The following is a 21,856-nucleotide window of genomic DNA, read 5'->3' as shown; positions in this document are numbered from 1 at the left end:
GGTTCTTACAGTGAGAGTGGGGCAGGTCTCTTCTCACTAGTGACAAGTGACAGGACGAGGGGAAATGGCCTCAAGTTGCGCCAGGGCAAGTTCAGGTTGGATATTAGGAAGAACTTCTTTACAGAAAGGGTGGTTAGGTACTGGAATAGACTCCCCAGGGAGGTGGTTGAATCGCCATCCCTGGATGTGTTTAAGAGCCGTTTGGATGTGGTACTCAGGGATATGATTTAGCAGAGGTTGTTTGTTTTTTTTTTTGTTTTTTTTTTTGCGGTTGGACTTGATGATCTTCAAGGTCTTTTCCAACCTGGATAATTCTATGATTCTATGATTCTATACAGTCTGACACACAATTTTTTTTTTTTGCTCTAGCTAATAGAAGCTTGAAGAACTATAGTTTTAGATAGATTAATTAGCCTCTGTGACCCAAAATTCATTTACATTTCTTCATCTTACCTCTCCTTTTACAGTGCATTTCCTTAAAGCAACAAAATACTAAGCAAACAAACTAAAAGTCACTGCATTTACATCTATTAAACTTCAGAACATAAGATAGATGTTCTAAATACCAACTTAAGTGATCAATATATGTGGCAAAATACAACATTATCTTTTAGTTATTTTTTCCTCAGCCCCTCTGTTTTACATTTTATTAGCACCTACTAGTAGATTAAATTAACATGCCTGCTCATACACAGTAGGCAAACCAATTCCTTACTGAGTAGGAACCAGGAAGTAAAAATGTAATGTTTCTAGTGGAAGCAACCAGTTTCAGCCTCAGCTGGACTTTCATCACTCATGGGACAAATTTTTAGAACAGGAGGAAAACAGTCAAAATAAAGCTGATTAATTCGCATCACGATTTTAAGTTCTGATTAGAAAGCTATTCTATGCCTTAAAACAGATCTGAGCTTCTGGTTGTTGAACTCAAGCAATTGAAACCCCGGAAGACCACTCTGAACCATCACTCCCCTATTGCTTAACTCTAAGCATCACTGTAGCAAAACATTGTCAGAAGAACAGAAAACACTAAGTTAGAGTAAATCCCAAGTTACCCAGCTCTATGTGCAAGCTAAGCACCTGCTAACCAGGATGGAAAAGCAAGCAGTTAAGACTGCAAATTAGAGGAAGAAAAATAATATTTAGACTCAATTCCATCAGGAGAGGCTTGACATACATATATATTTTTTAAACCTCCTAATATCCCTATCCTACTTCCATAACAGCTGGTCTTCTGTTGAACATTTACTACTCAAATATGCATGTTTGTTACTAACTTCTATCAGTATGAGATCCATCTTGGCAAAGAATTGGATGAGGTTTTGAAGTTCAGAGGTTGACACCATGCCACTGACAGGCTTACAACTATCCGTAGCTATCCACATCATTAAGAAAAAAAAGCCACGACGAAGACCACCATCCCTGACATACTATACTTCATCTATCCTAACAAACATTGTTGTATACAACTTATCAAGCACACTGCAGTCCTACATTTTCAAATGCAGAACAATGAGCACACAAACCATAAATTTGCTTTCCAAGTTGCAGGGACTCTTTGCACTTCAAAACACACAAGATTCAAAGGGGCAAAAATAGACAGCTACTAGTAAGGTGCAATAAAAGAAAATCAAAAGGAAGACTAAACAGAAGAGATGAGGGATAGCAATAAGAACCTCCCAGTGTTTAGTGATAGACATGAGCCCTAAGGCTGAGAGACTGCTTTAATAACCATGGATGTAACTGCTCGTCACAGACAAAATCCTAACAGGTAAACTAGACACAGGAAAGAAACCAATGGCTACAATGTTTTGTATCAAGCAAAGCTTACTTAAAGAAGTTAATGGTATTAAACTGGATTAAGTCACTTGTTTTGATGCATCTATTTTGCCCCACCTTGTGGTGGAGTTCAGTTTACATACTATGTTATATCCATCTGATTTATTTCATAGGGCGTTCTACTATTTTGAAAGACATCAGAAACCAAGAATATACTAAACAAAAAAAAAAAACAAAAAAAAAAAACAAAACTTATATACAGAAAGAGTCACTGACAGTCAGCTCTGCTGAACAAAACAGCACTTGACTACTTGCAATGGTTATATAAGTAACTTGATTGTTAGAAGATAACAGACTCATGACAAACATTCTAGTTTACTTCATATTACACAGCTAAGTTAACCTGGTATTCAGTATTGGTCCTTCCAACAGAACACAAACAACGATACAGAACTCTCAACAAGGCAGACAAAATTACTTTTTAAATTGAAGTTTTATATAAACTTCACATTAGATAACTACATAACTACACAAGGGCTTGAATTCCTGGAAAAAGCCTGAATAATTCTACTTTACACTTGCAAGGTGTAGACAACAATTTATATTACAAACCCAACCAATGTCATTAAAGTACCTCACCAGCAACAAATTTAGAAGGGAATGAAGACTAGCACTGTCTTCAGTAGCTTCTCAGCAAGTACACACACAGGTCCCTGGAATCAGTATTGCCGCCAGGTCTAAATACTAAAAAGCATTGTCCAAATATCTGGATTAGCAAGATACCTATAAAGGACCAAGGTATCAGGACAATCAAAATATAAACTCTTAAAGAAGCAAGGCCCATAAGACACGTCCTCAATGAAGACAGTAAGGACACCAAAATATTTGCTTCAAAAGACGAGTAAACACATTTTTGCCTAGCAATTACATTAAAAGTAAAACGCATAATAAGTCAACAGAATTTCACTAACAAGTTAGTGCTACTGACTTCAATTCCTTCTCAAGTTTACTTACCTAACACTGTTACAGTTACTGATGACTGTGAATTTCCAAGAGGGAATGTAACTGCCTTACAGATATATTCTCCTGCATCAGAAAAGCTTACATTTTTTAGGATGATTGTTGCATCAGTAAGTGAGTAGTTTTTAAATGACACTCTTCCTTGGTATTTTTCTTGAATAGAAATTCCATATTCAGGATGATGAACAGCAATAGTCTCTGAAATTTTACCGTAGATCTTCTCCCAAGAAACTTGTGTTATTGTTTCATTTACATCAATTATGCATTTCAGTGCAACCTTCTTCCCCCAAACTGCCGTCACATGTGGATCAACAACTGGTCCAGCTAAGGCACCTAAAAAAAACCACAGAGGTATTAGTTGCTACATAATAAGGCCTTCACATTAATCCTTCATCATTTAGCTATTTAGCTTACCTTTTATAAAGAGAAGTTCTACCTTCCTCTGAGAAACCATATTCTTTTACCTGATCCACAATCACATGGAAATACAGCTTGAACTTAACAAAAGTTTGCCTCAGGAGAAACCAAGCTAGATACAGATCAGTCATACTTCTGAGAACACAAATGTCAAAATGCAGCACTCTATAAACGTCACCTGAAGATCACGTAATTAATATACCAATCTTCCAGCAAGTTAACTAGTTACAAGCATGGTATATGGTCGGGTTTACTGGAAAACATTTGAGCAGGGTATTTTTGCAGATTACTAACCTAGAGCATCAGGTAAAAAAATTTAAACACTTCAGCTATTTCTGCTTTCAGTTAATGCTAATGAAGACCACCTAACAAGACAGATGTAATTTAAACCTTTCACCACTTACAATACCTACAGATCCTAGATCCCAATAAAAATAAGCATCATAACACAAATACAACTTTTGACACACTTTGGTGCTGTCTTCATACTACATTTTTTCTGTTTAAAACCTACAGTACTTTCAAAAGCAGCAACAGGACTTCAAGCTCAGCATCCTAAACCACCTCCTTTCAAGAAAGCCACCAGAGAACACAGTTTTTAACCACACAAAGTTCATTAAACCACAGGTTCAACTTCTTTTGCTAAACAAACACTCCAACTTCAGTCATCCATTCATCTAATAAACTAATAAAAATCAAGCTGCAAAGCCTTAGTCCACACTGAATTTATTTGTACAGTACTCAAGCTATAAAGGAGCTTTTTGGTTCTTTTTAAACTACCCTGCATTTTCCAATTTTTCTTCAGTTGTCAAATCAGAACATGGACTATATATCTTGATTAACTTTCTCAGTAGCAGTGCAAACTTTAGTAGCCTGGTTTTCACATGCAAGGGAGTCATTCCAATGGATACAATAGCCACCATCTTAGTCAACAAGCCTCCATAAAACAGAAATACTGTTTCTGGAAAAAGTCATCTGTACATCTTTATGTGAACCCATCCTTGGAAGGTTTCTATTTCCAATCAATTTTTCAGTGCTCAAATCTTAGCTAAGTCAATGAAGTAATTGAAGCAAGTGATAAAAGATTCAGATAAAGACTTCTTTCAGTATACTACTGACATTATGCAGGAATTCTACAAAAGCATTAAGTAGCACAAATAAATAAAACTAAAACATAACTAGAAATCCAGATAACCGATAGGCCAGTCACTAGGAAAGGATAAGGGAAAAAGCAGTCAAATTTCAAAACAGCAATAAAGCAACTTTCAAGTAGAGAATATTTAATACTCCTAATCTACAAGTAATAGAAGAATGTTCTCTCTACCTTTTCCACACCTCTGTAACCAATATACATCACTAAGAACCCTGCCCTCTCTCACATGTTTACATATACACTTCATTGAAACAAATCTTTCTCAACTTGTCATTACTACATTTAACCGTAAAGTGAGATATTTGAAAGTAAAAGATAATTCCAAAAGATAACTATTTTATGGTATATAGAAGACACACACTTGATTTCTGAAATCTCAAAATATCAACTAATGTATTTCAGAACATACTCTGTGCTGCCATTAATGTAAGAAAATAGTTTTGTTCAGTTTGCACTGAATCTTACACTGTACTGAATAGAATGATCAGCAGTATTAACTGCAACAAACCTAGAAAAGTACTTGAAGGAGAGTTACACGAAAGCTGCTTAGACTTCCAGCAACATTAAAAAGACTCACTCTACTTGGTAGCAGATGAACTATTTTGTCTCTATTTAAATTGGATTAGGATTTTTTGTTATTTTGTCAGGATTTTTTAATTTTTTTTGTTAAGCCTACTTCTAATAATCAGAGGCGTTAGCTACACAAAAGTGATCACAGCACATTAAGAAAATACATACTACACACCGATACTCAACTAACCATTACTCCTTCTTTGGAGTTGTGAAAAAGAGCCTTTTTTTTTTTTTTACTACCAATACTTCTAACAGCTCATTTGTGCACTGAGAACATTGTGTAATTTCTTATATTGATCGCATGGATATTTTCAGCAGTGAAGTTTTGTTGTTCTTATTCTCAAGATTTACAGGCTTGCAGGAAGAGACTTTAAATAGACCTCCAGCCACAGAACATTCATCAGTTACATTTTGTTCTTCATTTACCTGTTCCAGTAAAAGAGCCAACAGAATGTTACCCTCAATTTTACATGTTTATTTTGCTTTTGACACATTCTAACTCCAAATACAAGACCAACCCACCTATACTAATCTAGTTTTTCTATTAAGATCATTCTAGAGATTTCACACACAAGACTATTTCTTTTTCCTTTTCTAGACTCTGTAATACACTGCTCAAGTGCAATCCAGCACATAACTTCTCTTTGTACTTCCACTTGCATTATCAAACACAATATTCTACTTTCACTGTAGATTGTTGTTCACTTCAATTGCAAATTCCCATTTTACAGCAAGAGTCTACGTGCGTTTACTTTGGACACACTCCATGTTTTCACGGCTGAGAATACTAAGTACTAGGGAAGCCAGCACACTCTCTTCAATTACAACACAAGGTTCACCATTATAAACAAGTCACCCAAAACCTAACAGTTAATGTATGATTTTAGAAATAGTAACCTTATACAGAACAAAGCATACAGTTGCACTGGAAGTTTTGAGTCTTTTATTGGAAAACTGTTAAAAAACATGAAAGACTAAGTGTTTCTCATTTAAGTAGACCTGTTAGTGTGTTTGAATGTTGGGTCTGAGCAGAACATGAAAGTTATGACCATGCAAGACTCCGCTCCCCAAAAAAGTAACAACTCACATAGGAAAACCAGACTGCAGTTACTTCATCAAGAGGAAGATTCTACATATAGTCAGTTCCATATTTCAAGCAATTGTAATTTTCATTATTGCCAAAAACTTGAATTCTGACAGAAGCTTTTAGATACCATTGAGGTTTAGAAACACTGTAGTGCCACGCAAAACTTTTCCAGACATAACTACAGATAAAGAAAGAGGTCTTTGTCATATGGACTTACAGTCAAGTCATTTCTTACATGGTTCCCTAAAGCAGTAATAATCCACTGATGATCACATGCACACCAGTTTAATTCTCAGTACTAAACGACAAATAAGAGTAGACAAGAACCACACAGATTCTATTCTTGTATTTCAGAACTTCAAGATTCTGGGCCACTTCTACTGGTCACTAAATGTTTTCATGGCTGTTCAGGATCTTAAGTTCCTTGCCAACAGTATTTCCCTTCCTATTCGTTTAAGGGAATCATATCATCATATTCTGATGCATGCTATATCCAGCTCCTCTTAGCTAAAGAGGAAAATTAAATGTAATTAGCACTTCCAGTCAAATGAGTCAAAGCAACTAAAAGTCATGAATTTTGTTTGGTGAAAAGGTTCTACTGTCTACTGACAGGCAACTTGCATTAACCACAGAAACTCAGACTTGACACTACCTCCAGCATTTCCATATAAGAAATTCCAACTCTTACTGAAGTCACCTGTTTTAAAAATAATTTAAAGGAAGACAAACAAACACCCAAGTTACTGTCAAAGAGCACTTAAAGATATCACAAGCTCTTATTGTTCACCTTCAGTGTTTACAGAAGAGATTAAAACGGTACACATACTGAAGACAGTTTATTAAAGTCATCTGAAAAGATTCTGAAGTATGCCATCATAATCTTATATGCATCACTTGATGTTTTGATGTTAGGTTTAGGATGGCTATAAAGTTTGTTAAACAAACCAGCAGACTGCCTCCCAAACAGACTACATAGAGGTAATGTAAGCAATTACTCATTAAAGTTTATTAGAATTAACAAGCATTCTTTGTTCCAGTTCCTCCCAGGCCAACACATCACTATTATATCTGTAAGCCTACTTTGTCCTTCCCAAACCCAGGAGAAAACAACCATAATCTATTTGCATTCATATCTCTGGTTATCATTATTTAACTTCTTTTGGTTGCTGAACAATCAAGGTAAGAGTTTAAACTATCAAGTTAATTACTATGTTGATATTCAGGGCTCCCCATGACTCCAAAGTTCTTTATTAAAGGTTGCTATTTCCTTTGACACAAATGCTTCCATTCAATAACTTGTTTTGCTCAAAGACTGTAGCTAAATAGTGAGCAAGTCACATGTCTACTCAAAAACACAGCTTTAGAAGCTTATAATGCATAAGTCACTTTAAGGCCACATTTTTTATCTCCTTAATTAATCCAAGACACCCACACACAGGACACAGTGTTTTAAGAATGCTTAGTTATTCTCCTTTCAAAACTTCAGACAGAAATACGACCTTCTTTGCTTAAAATGTTGGAGTTCTTGTTCACCATCATTCTCAACATCCCTGAAGGAAAAAATTAGTACTCAAACTGAGATATTGATTTGCAAACTCCCAGCTCAAATCCAAGTATTACTGTATTTGTTCTTTATGTTCAAAGCTGTTGTAGGTTAAGTTTTCTTTTCTCTCAGAAGTTACTTTCCTGCTTCCCTTCTGATTTCCTCAATCATGTATACTGACAAGTTGCACATTTCAGGATGTCTTTTAAGCACAGCATGTTTCCACATAGCCCACCTCATTGAAGATACTAGCAGATAACTTCTACTGGTGGGTTACAAAAAATTACTGCAGTATCTTGTTGTGAGATGGCATCCAATGCCATTACAGCAAAAGTTTTCAACATAATTGCATCATTCAGCCTGTACAAGTGTTGGAAAACCCTTGTTTGCATTAGCCAGACAGGCTCTTGCTAGCTAAACCTTTGCCTCCATGTTCATCCTTTAAGAGTGTTCATACTACTATTTAGACTGTACAGGCAACAGACCAGGGGGCTTACCTTGTTTTGGTCAGTTAGAGGTTGTCCGTACTGTTTTCCAGTACTGACCCACACTGATCAGATTACCTCATGTCTAGCACAAAACTACCCTGCCCCTAAAACCAACAGAATTTCAGCAGCTGAGTCTCCCACATCACTGATCTACAACTTGAAGTACCTGCTTCCCCACTCTACTTTTAAGCACGCTAGTAAGCCTCTCAATCTACTTCACAGATAACTCTTAAGACACATGCAGGGACTGACAACCAAACAAGCTTCTCAAACTACTACAGTCCCTCTTATCTCCAGTTTTAGAAGCTTTGAGGACTTAATTAGTATTTCCTTACTACTCATGGTTCTATATTTAGTAATACTTCAGGACTGTCCTACCTCAGACTGAAGTCTCAAGATGCATAGTATGAAAATTAAAGCTACAGACTTAGCTCCTTCATGGAAGCAAGGATGGAAAGCATAAACTCCTTGTTTAAACACCTTCTGGAAGAGCACTTTGGCCCTTTGAGTTCTGACACTGCTCCCTTCCCAAACGAGCTGCAGTACTTTTCTTCATTCTTCCAATCATATTTTGCATCACATTTAAATTGAGGCCAGATTTCAAGGCACGGTACTGCAAATATATCAGACCAAGTTGCATAGGCTAGTTGTGGCTGTATTAAACAAGATAAAAAGAAAACCTTGACTGAAATTTAAAACTAAGATTTACGTTGGGTTCAACAACTCTCCAGTCTTAGATTGCTCAAAGAATCCACAACTTGCTTTTAGTTTTAAAAGCCACAGAACTTGAGGCTATCAAATATTGACCCACAACAATTGAAGCTGCTTACTGATAATTCTTAAACTTCCTTTTTGTTGAACAAAATACAATAAGGTCATGAAAACACAGCAACCTTAATACACCAAAGTGCTCATGCTATTAGAGATTAGTCCCTACATTTCCAACTTTGTTATTCATAAACAGAATACAGATGTTTCTATACAGAATAGTCATACACATTTAATTACAGAAACACTCCATTTCTGTTATCTGTTATAAAACTGAGGCCTACTACTAAGTAGTCTGATACTATTAAGGAAGACCATCAACCTTGCCACTTCCTTGCCACTTATTTTGAACGAGCTCTCAACTAGCTCCATAAGACAGTAAACCCAAACACCACAGAACCAGAAAACCCTCAGTTTTTCTCCACACCAGCAAGTTATCCAAAAAAGTTAAGGATGCATCCTGCTTTAGTGCTCAGTAACACATGGAGCAGCTAAACAAGAATTGAAATCAAGAGTAGAGCAAAACAATACAGACATCTCATTTCAGTGAGAGCAAGTTGCTAGGTCAGCAGAACTTACCACATAACAGTTTCGAGGTCAGACTAAACATCATGAGGTCAGCCTAATTTTAACTAACATGAGACAGACTAGCTTCATTCTTCCAGTCCTTTCCCTAATGCATCAGTATCAACTACCTAAGAAAGCTCACTCCAGAAAATAATAAAAAAGTAACTTGCTTCTTTCTGAACCAGCTTTCCACATCAGGTTGTCCCTGTTCAGTCAAAGTAGCAATACAACAGTGGCAACAATAGCACAGCCACACATTCCAATGGCATTTTCAGATTTGTTTATCTAGACATCCAAAGCACTTAAGGACTCTACAGAAAGTAAGCCCGAAATTACCACTTGAGGCTTCATAAAATTATACGTTTAAATTGCTGAGAAGTCATCCGTGCACATCTTCAGCAGCAGAGAACACAGTGTCAAAAAAAGATCAGAACTAAGGCAGCAGAAAATTTTTCAACATCGGCTTGTGTTTCAAATTGTTAACCAAGTCCTTAGGAAAAAAAAAAAAAACAACCCTGAACATAGACCAATGAGTTACTACTTTAACATAACCTTATTCCTCTTCCAGCATCATTTGCTTTGTCACAACCCATGCTTGAAGCAGAAAACTACTTCATAAGTAAAGTTCCATTGCAAGGAGGTAGGTAAGGAGCACAAATGTAGAATGAGGTAGGCTTCTATGACCATTATGTTCACTACCCCAGTTCACCTTCTTTTTAAATATTAAAAAAACAAACAAAAAAACCACACAGGTATGTTATTTCTGTCTTTGAAAAAATCTTAAGCCTTGCTCAGTGTTGATCACAACAGTACAGTATGCATGGAAATGCCTACCAGAAGACAAAGACTTGGAAATTTGGTATAGCAGAGGAAAAGTATTGGCTTAAGGCAAAAGAAATTCACTCTGCCCCTTATCTATCTTCCCTAGCTATCACCTTACCCCCCTTTGTTTTGTTTTAATAGGGTTCAAAGAACCCCAAACTTTTGGAAATAGAAGTCAACTTGACTGAATTTCAAAAGGAAACTATGAGCACTACCTAAACAATTGTGTAATGGCATATTCTATGGCACTGATGTATCAGCACTACCATGGCTGTCCACATTCTTCACTTCCAAATGTGCTGATTAAGCCCCAAATATTTGTTTTATCTGTAACTGCACCCAACATTTTTCCTCATGTCAACAAGTTATACAGTTGTACTCCTCTTTAGCACTCCCTACACATGAAGCGTTTTGTTCATTAGATGGACATTTTCCATCATGGGAAGCAAACTAATCTGTTACTAAGTGCTGTTTTATTCCAATGAAGTACCAAGTCATTTTAAGCTGTGTTTAACATAGTATATCTCAACTTATACAGTCATAGAGGCCCACATCTAAGCCACCATTGTTATTTCACAATGTTTTTCCTCACAAGAAGCTAAAGCAGAAGCACAAGTTACACTAACTCCTCCTACAACCTTTTATACTGCTTTCTACCACACTCTGAAGACCTTTCGTATCAGGCAGTAGAAAATTAAATGCAATCTAAGATACTAGCTAAGTTCTTAAAAAAGGTTAAGCTCATGATTCAAATTGAGTTGTCAAGGACAGTCTCAGTAAGCCAGTTTTATAAGGTTAAAGCTTTAAATCCAACTACTCATAAATAATGTTTACAGAGCCTCAGCAACTTGAAAACTTACTCTGGAACTTCAACTTAAACCATGTTAGCTTCACTGTCTGCTTAACACACTCCTGAACTGTTATCTTCTGTGTATGTTAGCATATGGTAAATTAAGACACTTGTGTTTACCCTGATACTAAGCATTCAGATGTTTACAAAACTAATGACTGAGGCAATCGACAAGGCAGCTGTATGTTCTTCCACAATAAACATTCCAACTTCAGTTTAAAACAGACAAAACTTCCAATTCCACTACTTTTAAAGAGGAGCAGGCAAGACAAAACACCCTTTTTCCAGGAACTGGGTCAGGCTTAAAAGCAGGACTAGAAGAAAAGATCGCATCCTTAGTTCTGCTCCCTCAAATACTCCAATAAGAGTATTGTAGTTATGCACACCAGTTGCAACCCAAGAACCAAATACTCTGTAAACCCATTTTAAACGGATTTAATCTCAGGTGTAGCATTTAGGTATTAACACTAAATAAGAAGCAAGGGAAATTAAAAGGGAAGTTCTTCACATTACTACTCAAATCTTTGATGGGAATGTTTATTAAATACTTCTACATCTTCAAAACCTTTGAAGACAACATATGAGTTAACAGCCCTGACAAACCAACCAGAAGGTAAGGGCTGAGGTTCTCCTACGTGGCATCCAGATTAAACACAACCAAAATGCTAACAAACACAGAAGAAGGTCAGAAGTAAGGCTGTGCCTGTGTTCTGTATCTTTGTGGGGCTGCCAGGAAACCGCGTTAGAGACAAAAACACACATTAAGTTGCGCATAACAAGTCTTAGTCAGTCTAAAGAAATAAGACAGGACTCCAGATCCTACCGGGGCCAAATTAAAACAGTAGTCAGCAGGAACGAATATAAGTAGCAGGGGAGTGCTGGAAAATACAGCAAGTTTACACATACAGTAATTGTATTTCAAGAATTGTATCTCAAATGCCACTCTAGAACATGCTTACATGAAAGTAAACTGTCTGCTCTGGGTAACATCAGTCAGGATTGATTTGAAATGCAGCTTGAACATTGTACTTCAGGGTATTAGCCCCTTAGGGAGTCTCAAAGCAAACAAAGCATGCTCAAACACCTCAAGTATTATCTACAAGAAAGGACTGCAAGAACTTACTTCTGCTCTCAGAGAAGGCAATCCAATAGAGGTCCTGTGTTACATACCCTGCCAAATAAGAATACTTACACTACTAAGAATTCCCATAGAGGTTAAAAAGTTAACCAATGATACCATCTCCATAGTCTCACCTACCAATAATCATCATTGGAAATGCTGCAAAAAAGAGAAGATTTGATAAAGAATGGAGACCTGTACAGCAATTCCTTCCATTCACTCCCTGTGTACTTCCCTTAAGACTAGCTTAGTTTGTTATAATAGAGAACCCACACTTATGCTCTCATCCAGAAAAAAAACTAGCAAGAACAGACACATGTAGAGCACAGGAAGCAAAAGTCACTCATTTCATCAACATCACAATACATCTCCCTCTCTTCTCCCAAATAGTCTGGATGCCATAACATAAGCAAGCCTACTCCTACCCTCCATGAGGGCAGCCTCAGTTGCTTCACTGAAAATTCATCTACACTAGCCAGCTTATTTCAATAATCAAACACCATTTCTTAAGGTTCTCCATAATTCTGTGCAATCCACCTTTATTCACATGTAACTACCATATCAAGTCTATAAGGGCAACTTATATATATATATATATATATATAAATAAAATGCAATAAATGAAATCCCACAGCCCACCAGCACCACCCAGAACTACAGCTTCCACTATGTGAATCACTCCAGGGAAACAAAACAAAACTACTTATCAGAGAAGTCAGACAACCTCTAATATTGACCTAAAGTAACTGAGGGCTCCCTCCCCACTCCAGACAGTCCAAGCACAGCTCTCACAGTCTTCCCACCAGGTAATCACTGCTTCAAGCCATGACATAGCACTTCCACTACAACTGTACACCTCCATTTTTTCCCCATGTTCAACCCCACTACAACTTCCACTCCACTGACCAGTGGGTACACAAGCCTTTTCAGTCTTTCTTCTGCTGCTAGCATAGTCATAGCAGCCCTTCCTTCAGCCATTAACATCTTCTACTCACTCCAGCTGCACTGAGCTTGAGCTTTCCTACCTGCAGATATTGTCTTTATGTTCCTCCTGCTTCAACTTTTAGCAGACTTCCTTTGTGCTTTGCAATCTCAGTGAACTCCCTGCTCTTCCAACAAGGCTGACAGATGGCCAATAGGAATTTCATGTACATTGCAGTGGACACTTTACATAGTTGGAGGATTTTGTTTTCTTGAAAGCCAGACAGCTGTCTTCAGCACATCTACCCACCAGCACAGCTTGCCCATTACAAGGCAGACTGCTGCATAATGTGAAATCTTCTCTTCTACAGCCCAGGATTACCAGTCCCTTTCACTCTCTCAATATTTAAGACTTCAGTCTTAAAAAGTCACTGCAGTCTGTCACTCATTCAGAATCAGCTCTTTGCTGGTGCATAGTAGATTACAGCAATCTTCCCTATTCAGCCTACGATAACCCACATCAACAAATTGTCTTCAGCATATCCCAAAAATCTCCTGGATGGTTTTTGACCAGCCATATTGTTCTTTTGGCACACGCTTGCAATTCATTCTGTTTGCTTTCCACAGTGGATGTACTTGCACCAAGGCAGTAGGGATGGGGTCATTGTTTGTGCTGACTCAAGTGGGAATAAAAAAAGTCTCACACATCACATCCCTCTTGAATTATCTCCTTTTTGTCCCTTATGTTTGCACTTCAGATTACAAAAACATCATGCCCTTCACACTCTGGGTCCAGAGGACAACCGCAAAGATGATCAGAGGGTTGGAGTATCTCTCCTATGAGAAAAGGTTGAGGGAGCTGGGCTTGCTGAAGACTACATAAGAGAAAGTTCCAGGGAGACCTCAGTGCAGCCTTACAGTACTTAAATGTAGTTTATAAATGGGAAGGGATCCAACTTTTTTACACAGTCTGATAGTAAAAGGACAAGGGGGGGAATGGTCTTAAGCTAAAAGAGGGGAAAACTTAGTTTACATATCAGGTAAAAATCCCTTACTCAGAAGGAGATGATGCTATGGCACAAGCTGCCCAGAGAAGCTGCAGATGCCCCATCTCTGGAGGCATTCAAAACCAGGTTGTATGGGGCAGCCAGGCCTGGTGGGTGGCAACCTTGGTCACAGGAAAGGGAGGTGGAACTAAGTGATCCTTAAGGTCTCTTCCAAACTAAGTCATTCTATGACCGAGGGTCATTCTGTGCTTACAGTGAATATCCTTGAAAGAATCGCTAGTGACCACCGGGATATCTGCAGTGAATGGTAATCAAGAAACCAGATACTCTCTCCACAACACCCTGCATCCAAAGGTGATGTATCCAAAGTCTTCAGATTAAGTCAGGTCAGCAGATGCCTTAAAAACCTACAAGAAGCTGATATCCATCATATTCCTTCCAGTGACATTAGGTTCTTCTCACAAAATGCAAAGCTATTATGATGCACAGAGCAAAGTTCAAGCATAAAATGAAAACACAAACTAGTTTTAACATATTTCATGTGATGACTAGAAGCACTATAATCAAAGTTCTAGGTATATCCTGATCAAGACTAATCCCAGCTAGCAGCCAGCAAGTTAATGAGCTTTCTTAAGCAAGTAAACAAAAGCTATCCCAATGCCTTTCAGTTGACTTTTTTTTTTGCAAAGGACAGTTGAGTCACCACTTTGCTGACAGGCTTGTCCAATACTAATGGAGTTAAGCACGTGGAATACTCAAATGCCAGCACAATTTTGTGTTGAGGAAACACACAATACTTCCAGAAAGTTTAAAGATAATTTAGCAGAGAAACCTGTACAAAGAGGAACCCCTACGTTTCTTAAAATAATCAACTGAGTTCTGGCAGTCCTATAGCAATAGTTCTAAGCACTCAGCATTTTAAGTATTCAACATTCCCTGTTCCTATAACTCTGCCTTCCACACAGATTAGAAAAATCATTTTAAAATGATGAAGAATACAGTGTGCAATGGCTTTCTAGATGAAGGAGCATGACTTGCAACCCTCAGGAAAGCCTCAATTCCTTTAAAGAGGAAGTTATTCATCCAATCCTTCCCTTTCTATACACAGTCTTGTCAGTTTATGGGCACATAACACCTATTCTATGAAGAACAGAGGTCTGGGGAAAGAGAAATTAAGTTGTATTTTGTGCTATATTAGGTAGCTAAATCAAAAGCTCGTGAAGACAGCTAAGCATTGACTCTGCATTTCTACCTACTTAGAAAGTTGCAGTGTTACCTGCCAATAGTTAACAACTGCAATCATATTATGAAACACAAAGTGAACACACTCAGCAGCAGCAAATCGTAAAACATTATGCCTAGATCTCATCTGTTCATGATAAGATCCGCTGAATTAACAGTTACATTGCAGAGCTATGAAAGTGCCTGCTGCCCCCTACATTGCTGACTTTAAGCTCTTAAGGCCACCCTCCACTGCAAATTAGTTCTGAAGTTAACCCTTTCTACACAGAACATGCATCAAGACAGTAAGCTAGAATTACTGATAGCCAAACAAGTTCATGCTTTATAGCTTCTGCCAAAGCACATTTTCAGTATTTGTCACACTGCCAGCACTACTCTGAGCTGCGTTGCCTTACTGGCTACTTACTGAACTAACAGAAGAAATACAATCAAGTGGTTAAAAAAGCCTTATAAGTTGTTACTTATTTCAGGGGTTAACAACGAGAACCAATGTTCAAGTAAGCTTTAAGAATTCTTAACCTACAAGTGAAAAAGCAATCTCGTTGCAAACTTGCACTTGGACATCTCAAGCTTAATAGAAAGAGACTTCTAAGCACTTCTACATTTCGTCAAGGGCTAGCAACTACACTACACCAGCTCCTGCCTACTCATGCACAAAATATGAGGCTCTTTTAGAAGAAAGGGAGGTTATCCAGCCCTATCGCCAACTCAAAGCAGGGCCAACTTTGAAGTCAGATCATGCTGCTCTGTCATACCACAGTCAGGTTCTCAGTACCCTCAAGGACAGAGATTCCACAACATTTTTCAGTGTTTTGTTTGTGCATTTGTGCTGTAGGGAGGAAAAAACAAAAACAAAACAAAAAAGCAGCATTGCTAATACACTATTAGAATTTCTCTAATTGTAGATTGTCTGTTGCCTCTCACTGTTTCCCTAGGCACCTCTAAGGAAAGCCTTCTTTCCTGTCACCCCTGTTACGCCACTGCAGCCAGAAGTTATTATTCCCTCCCACCACATAATATTTCAAGACTTTCTTGAAGGCTGGAAAAACCCCTCAGTCTCCCTTCATACACAACACACTGTAGTCTTGTTATCTCAGTGGACCTCCACAGAGGCATCGGCACCTGCCTTGTACCTTGGTGCACAAAAGTAAATACAGTATTCCAAGTACAGTTTCAGAAGCTTTGAATAGTAGATAACAATCACTTTTTTCCAATCGACTGGCTATGTCCAGTATGCTCTTCACCTTTTACACCACAAACACACACTGCTGATCTACAAGGATCCCAAGGCTCTTCCCCAGAAGGCTGCTCTTCTGCCAGTTGACACTACACTTCTGTTGCTGCATCAATTCATCCTCCCTTTGAGAATTTCACACTTGTCTTTGCTGAATGTCATTATGTTTATGCCAGTTATTCCTTAAGCCTGGAGACCTCCCACTCAAGCAGCCCTAGCCTCCAGAATACCCACCATCCCTCCCAGTTCATTATCATCCACAAGCTTGATGGAAGCATATTACCAGTTTGAATGACTGGTTGGTATGAAATTGTTCTAGTAAAGACCTTTGAGGAAAGACACCAGCTTTCTTTGTACATGATCAGAACTTTTCCAGACCAGTTGTACATATATATTTCTTTTAGGCAAGTGGACTATAAAGTGCATTGAGTATTCAACAACTTGGTTACGAGGACATCTTCAGAAATCTTATTGAAAGTCTTCCTACTATCGCAGTAAATAAGTTACTCCTTGGCCCATAGCTGTGTCCCATATGCTTGCAGCAATCAGGTCAAGACCTCATCACAGTCCAGTCACCAATCATGGTGTCTCCATAACTCCTTTTCTTCACTTCCCTCAGTTTTTACCTAGTTTACAACTAAACTGGCTTAGCACACCTAAGCTATGCATAGCACACCTGCCTCTTAAATCTCTGGAAAAACAGTTGCAAAATGGCTCTTGAAATTTATCAACCAAGGGAATTTCCACCCCATTTTCATTGGGTTCTACAGTCCTTGCTTCTTTCTGAGAGACACAACATTCAGTTTACACAAAGACCCATTTGAAATTTACACAAAACAATTTCTTCCACATGACTAACTTATTTCTTGGCAGAAGGCAACGTAAGCTATTAGATGTTTGTGAAAACATTGACATATCAACTGACAATCAAGACACTTCACAAGAGTCAAAAACGTATTTCATACTCATTGAACTTAACAGTTGTCTTAAACATAAGCTAGGTGCATACGTTTATACTACACCTCTGATACCATAAACTGATGAAACAGCCGCGTGCCACCTACCCTTAGTCAGCTTCTTCCTACACACACTATCCTGAATAAGTTGTTATATTGCATGTGCTGGCTACCAGGAGGCTGTTCCCTGCTATCTCAGCTACAGACAACACAACAGAACTTTCAACAGCATGTCCAAAAACCTCATAAAGAAACTATTAGTAGTCCATCCACAGCCAGATTCTCATGTTTATTTACTTCAGCTCTACTGATAAATGTGTATGTACCTTAGTGAAGAAATAATATTGTTTCTGTTTCAAGAGAATATATCTTCAGAAATCAGAATTTCTAATGCACATAAGTAGTTCTACTTCAACTGTCCATCTGGTGCACTTATACAGTACAAATATTATCCCCAACATCCATTCATCCAATAGGGTATCTGTGGTTGTCCCACCAATAATTAGCTTTCAGCTTAATCACATGCAACATGGATTGTACTGCAAGTAAAGCAGTGACAGAAGTAAGTGAAGAACACCCATAAGAGACGGGATTAAGAAAAAAAATTAAGCCTAATGTTAATTTGTAGTACTCTGACCCAAAGACCAATGAAGACAACAGGTTAGAAGGTAACTAAGATGTTCATCAAGCTAGTTCAGTTTAACTCTGTCCATCACCTGCATACACAAGCAGTGTTTGACTAGCCTTTATTCAGCTTTCAGGAAGTACTTTCTCAGCAAGAAATTCCTACTTTGATAACACCAAATGCTGCACATGCTACTGCATGAGCATGCTTCAAAGAAAACACCATCAGTTCAGACTAACTGCAGGAAGATACTGAGGACAAGCTTGAAGTGTCACTTTAATAATAACTTTGACACACACAAAAAAAGGGGGAAATTATCATCTGCATCTTAAATGAAAATTTGACACAGCAAAAACAGTAAATAAGAAGCAAGAAACACCTACTGCTAAGGAATTCTAGTACTCCAGTCAACTCTAGATAAACTCCATTTGACTCGCTTTAGTGCTGAGAAGGTAAAGACAGGCTATTTTATTGTATTACAACATTAAAAATTATTTTACTCCCATATACTACTTGAGAGAACTGAAAAGACAAAACAAACTTAAGAATGCAGTAGTAATTTGAGAGAACAGTCTGAAAGCTTGTTATTTCCAGTACTGAAAGCAACAGTGACCTTCTTGCTAATGTCCAGATGTAAAAACTTGACTGGATTGGTTTCCCACACTTGGGAAAATACTGGGAGCTGGATAGAAGACAGCAGCACTTAAGAAGTGCTTCATTGTTCCTCCTATGTTCTTATTCAACTTGTAGCTCAAACTTGACAAACTTATCAGTAAACATTTGAAACGGCCTAAAATCTAACAGCTAATTAACAGAAAAGAGATGGAGGAAAAATAATGAAGAATTCATCTATTCGATAGCCTCAGGGAGTTGTTTGTTTTAACTTGACTTGGAAACTATTGGGCTGTGCCTTCAAATTCTTTACCTTAAGACTATGCATTAAGTCATGCAGCAGCAATTATGGGCCTAGCTTTTCTAAACTCAAGGTAGCTACTAGCCATGAGTTCCCTAGGAGCCTGACTTACACATGCCTGCAGCACATGGTCATCTGCTGTTCCACACCTGCACTCCTTGCCCACCACATTCAGGGGATGAAGACAAGCTCCTGGCTAAGAACGTTTTTATCTCTTCTTCCTTTATAGACTGGGAACAATTGTTTTCCCTTATGTTGCCTATCACCACACGATTTGCTTTTTAGCTTCTTCCTATCTAATTGTCTCTATTTCATCTACATTGAGCTATTTCTACCTTTCCCTTTACTCCTTTTGGGTTTTTTTCCCCAGACTTAAATAATACTCTCCCCAACTCAATCCTTCTGCTTCCTAACCAGGAAACAGGAAGTGTTTCCAGTCCCTTATAAACAGAAGTTTGATTAACCGCTCTCATGCCTAACCCAGTAACTCACCATTCTCTCAACAAAATGTATTCCTGGTTATGGCCTCTGAGGCACTGAATGTTACTTTTCTTTAAATAAGCAGCTTTAAAAAACTGATTTTAGATAGTTTACTTACACAAACAGCCCTACACATCCCCATCCTTCACAAAAGAAAACCTTCTAACAAGGGACATAACAAAATAACTAATTAATTGCACCTATACCTGTTCTTCAAGTGTAACAGAAAATCTGGCTAGTGAGCACCATTTATAAGGTCCTACAGAAATTCCTCATGAGAAATTATGTATCAGTATCTATACACCACAAAGTTAAGTGGTCATCAGGAAAAAAGCATTTCAACAGCCTTTAACACAACATAGCCATTCAAAGCTGGAAACCTAGAATCAGATTACAAACAGTACTAGCAAGAAGCAATCTTATCACAGAGCTCCTCTTTTAAGATGAAATAAGCCAGGACTACAGCACAAGCACACAACATGACCACTCATAGAATGGCTCAGTGTACAGTGACAATAATGAAAATATGGTAGTTGTAAATACCCAAAAGACCAATGAAGAGTCTTCGGTCTGCTGAGAACTGCTGAGGCAATCTCCACTGAGGAGCGATCTCCAAGAGATGCTGCCTTAGTGGTGGTCAGCCCTTAGATGAGGTCTAGAGGAGGTGGAGTCAAGCTCCAGCCCTTCCAGGAGCACAGCTCACCTGTGCTCCGACCGCTGACCCAACACTTGCCTCAGCTGGTTAATCAGAGGTTCAGGCTGTGATTACCAATTTCCCATACACTTGAGTTGAAAAGGACCCCTAGGATCAAGTTCCAACCCTCGTGCTCCAGGCAGGGCCACCAACCTCCAGATCAAGTACTAGACCCAAGCTGTCCAGGACCCCATCCCTGGTCTTGAACACCTCCAGTGATGAGGCATCCACAGCCTCCATGGGCAGCCTGTTCCAGCACCTCACCACTCTCTCTGTGAAGAACTTCCTGACATCCAATCCAAACCTTCCCTCCTTGAGCTTGAAACCATTCCCCCTTGTCCTACCACTGGCTACTCTTGAAAAAAGTTGATTCTCCTCCTTTTAAATATGGGGTCTCAATATGGGCACTCAGCTCATTGCAGATTTATCTACTCAGTCTGTAGTCATAGATACCAGTAAAGAACCTGGTTTTGCACACAGGAAAAAAAAAAAACCCAAAGGTTGCCTTCTATTGCAAGACAGCAGGCCAAGACTAACACTATAGCAACAGTATGGTGTGATATAGGATGGAAAGTAATACTTCTGAGATCCACTGCTATTCAACAGATAAGGGAATTAAAGAAACCCCACCAACACTTACTCAGAGCACTGCAAATAGTCACTGCTTAGCCAGACTTGTTCCAGTTTGTACACCAAGTTTTTCAGCTGCCTTACTTCTATTCACTATGGATCTCACTTCAAAAATTGTGACTTAAACTTCAGAATTGAAAATCTAGAGCTTTCAACTTCTCAGCAGGCTCTAAGAACATCTCCTCATTAGGCTCACATACTGCTTGCTGAAATAGCACACCCCCATGCCCTCTCCCAAGCTGATGCATTTAAATCTGCAAGGCTGCGTACCTTAAAAGCTACCAGCGCCTACAAGGTAATCAGCTGGTACAGATGCTCTGTAAAGGCAACAGACTTTGCTTCTCCTGTAATAGAACAGTCCTGTTTCCTAATACCATCCTGTGAGCAATACTGCATAAAGGGGTGGGAAAGAGCAACCTAAACCTACTATAAAACTATATAAAACTATTTCTGAAAAGGTTGCTTAGTTGTACAAGAAAGAAGTCCTGCTAGAATCCTCTTTTGCTCAACATAATCTTCATGCTCCATGACATAAGATTAAGTTATTTAAGGAGGCAATGAAGAGGAACACACTGAATCAAGAAATGAGTCAATCTTTAATGGATAAACAACCATCATAATACTTCTGTTATAGTACTCAGTGTTCAGACCTTAACACCTCCAAACAACATTAAATTGCACTTCAGTATGCTTAGGAGTATTCTTGCACGCCAGAAACCAAAATGATACTTGGTACCTTTGTTTCTCATTCATCCTAAAATTGGCGATTGCTCTGATACCAACAGATATAAAGCCTACCACTTGCTTCCACCCTGTCCATACAAATTTTATAATCACTTCTTTCAGGTAGAACAACTCAGACACTACTTCAGGCAACTACATGTAGTTACTTTGCATTCCTTTTTACACGAGTTTAATTACCACACTGTAAGAACGCTCTTCAATTAAAAAACAAAACAGAGCTCAGAAC

At 38.3% G+C, this 21,856-nt stretch overlaps 1 protein-coding gene across 2 annotated transcripts in view; it reads right to left on the bottom strand.

The window, feature by feature from the left end:
* Positions 1-21,856, bottom strand: part of NECTIN3 (nectin cell adhesion molecule 3) — a 61,167-nt gene that overhangs the window by 35,767 nt on the left and 3,544 nt on the right. For both annotated transcript variants that reach the window (XM_072359911.1, XM_072359902.1), the window contains exon 2: positions 2,791-3,129. In XM_072359911.1, the coding sequence (XP_072216012.1) occupies positions 2,791-3,129 (339 nt within the window). The remainder of the gene's footprint in view (positions 1-2,790; positions 3,130-21,856) is intronic.

This window comes from Excalfactoria chinensis, chromosome 1, assembly GCF_039878825.1.
Source record: "Excalfactoria chinensis isolate bCotChi1 chromosome 1, bCotChi1.hap2, whole genome shotgun sequence".
In the NCBI taxonomy this organism is placed as follows: Eukaryota; Metazoa; Chordata; class Aves; order Galliformes; family Phasianidae; genus Excalfactoria; species Excalfactoria chinensis.
Note: the sequence above shows the minus strand (reverse complement) of the source record. Positions and strands in the feature narration are given on the sequence as shown.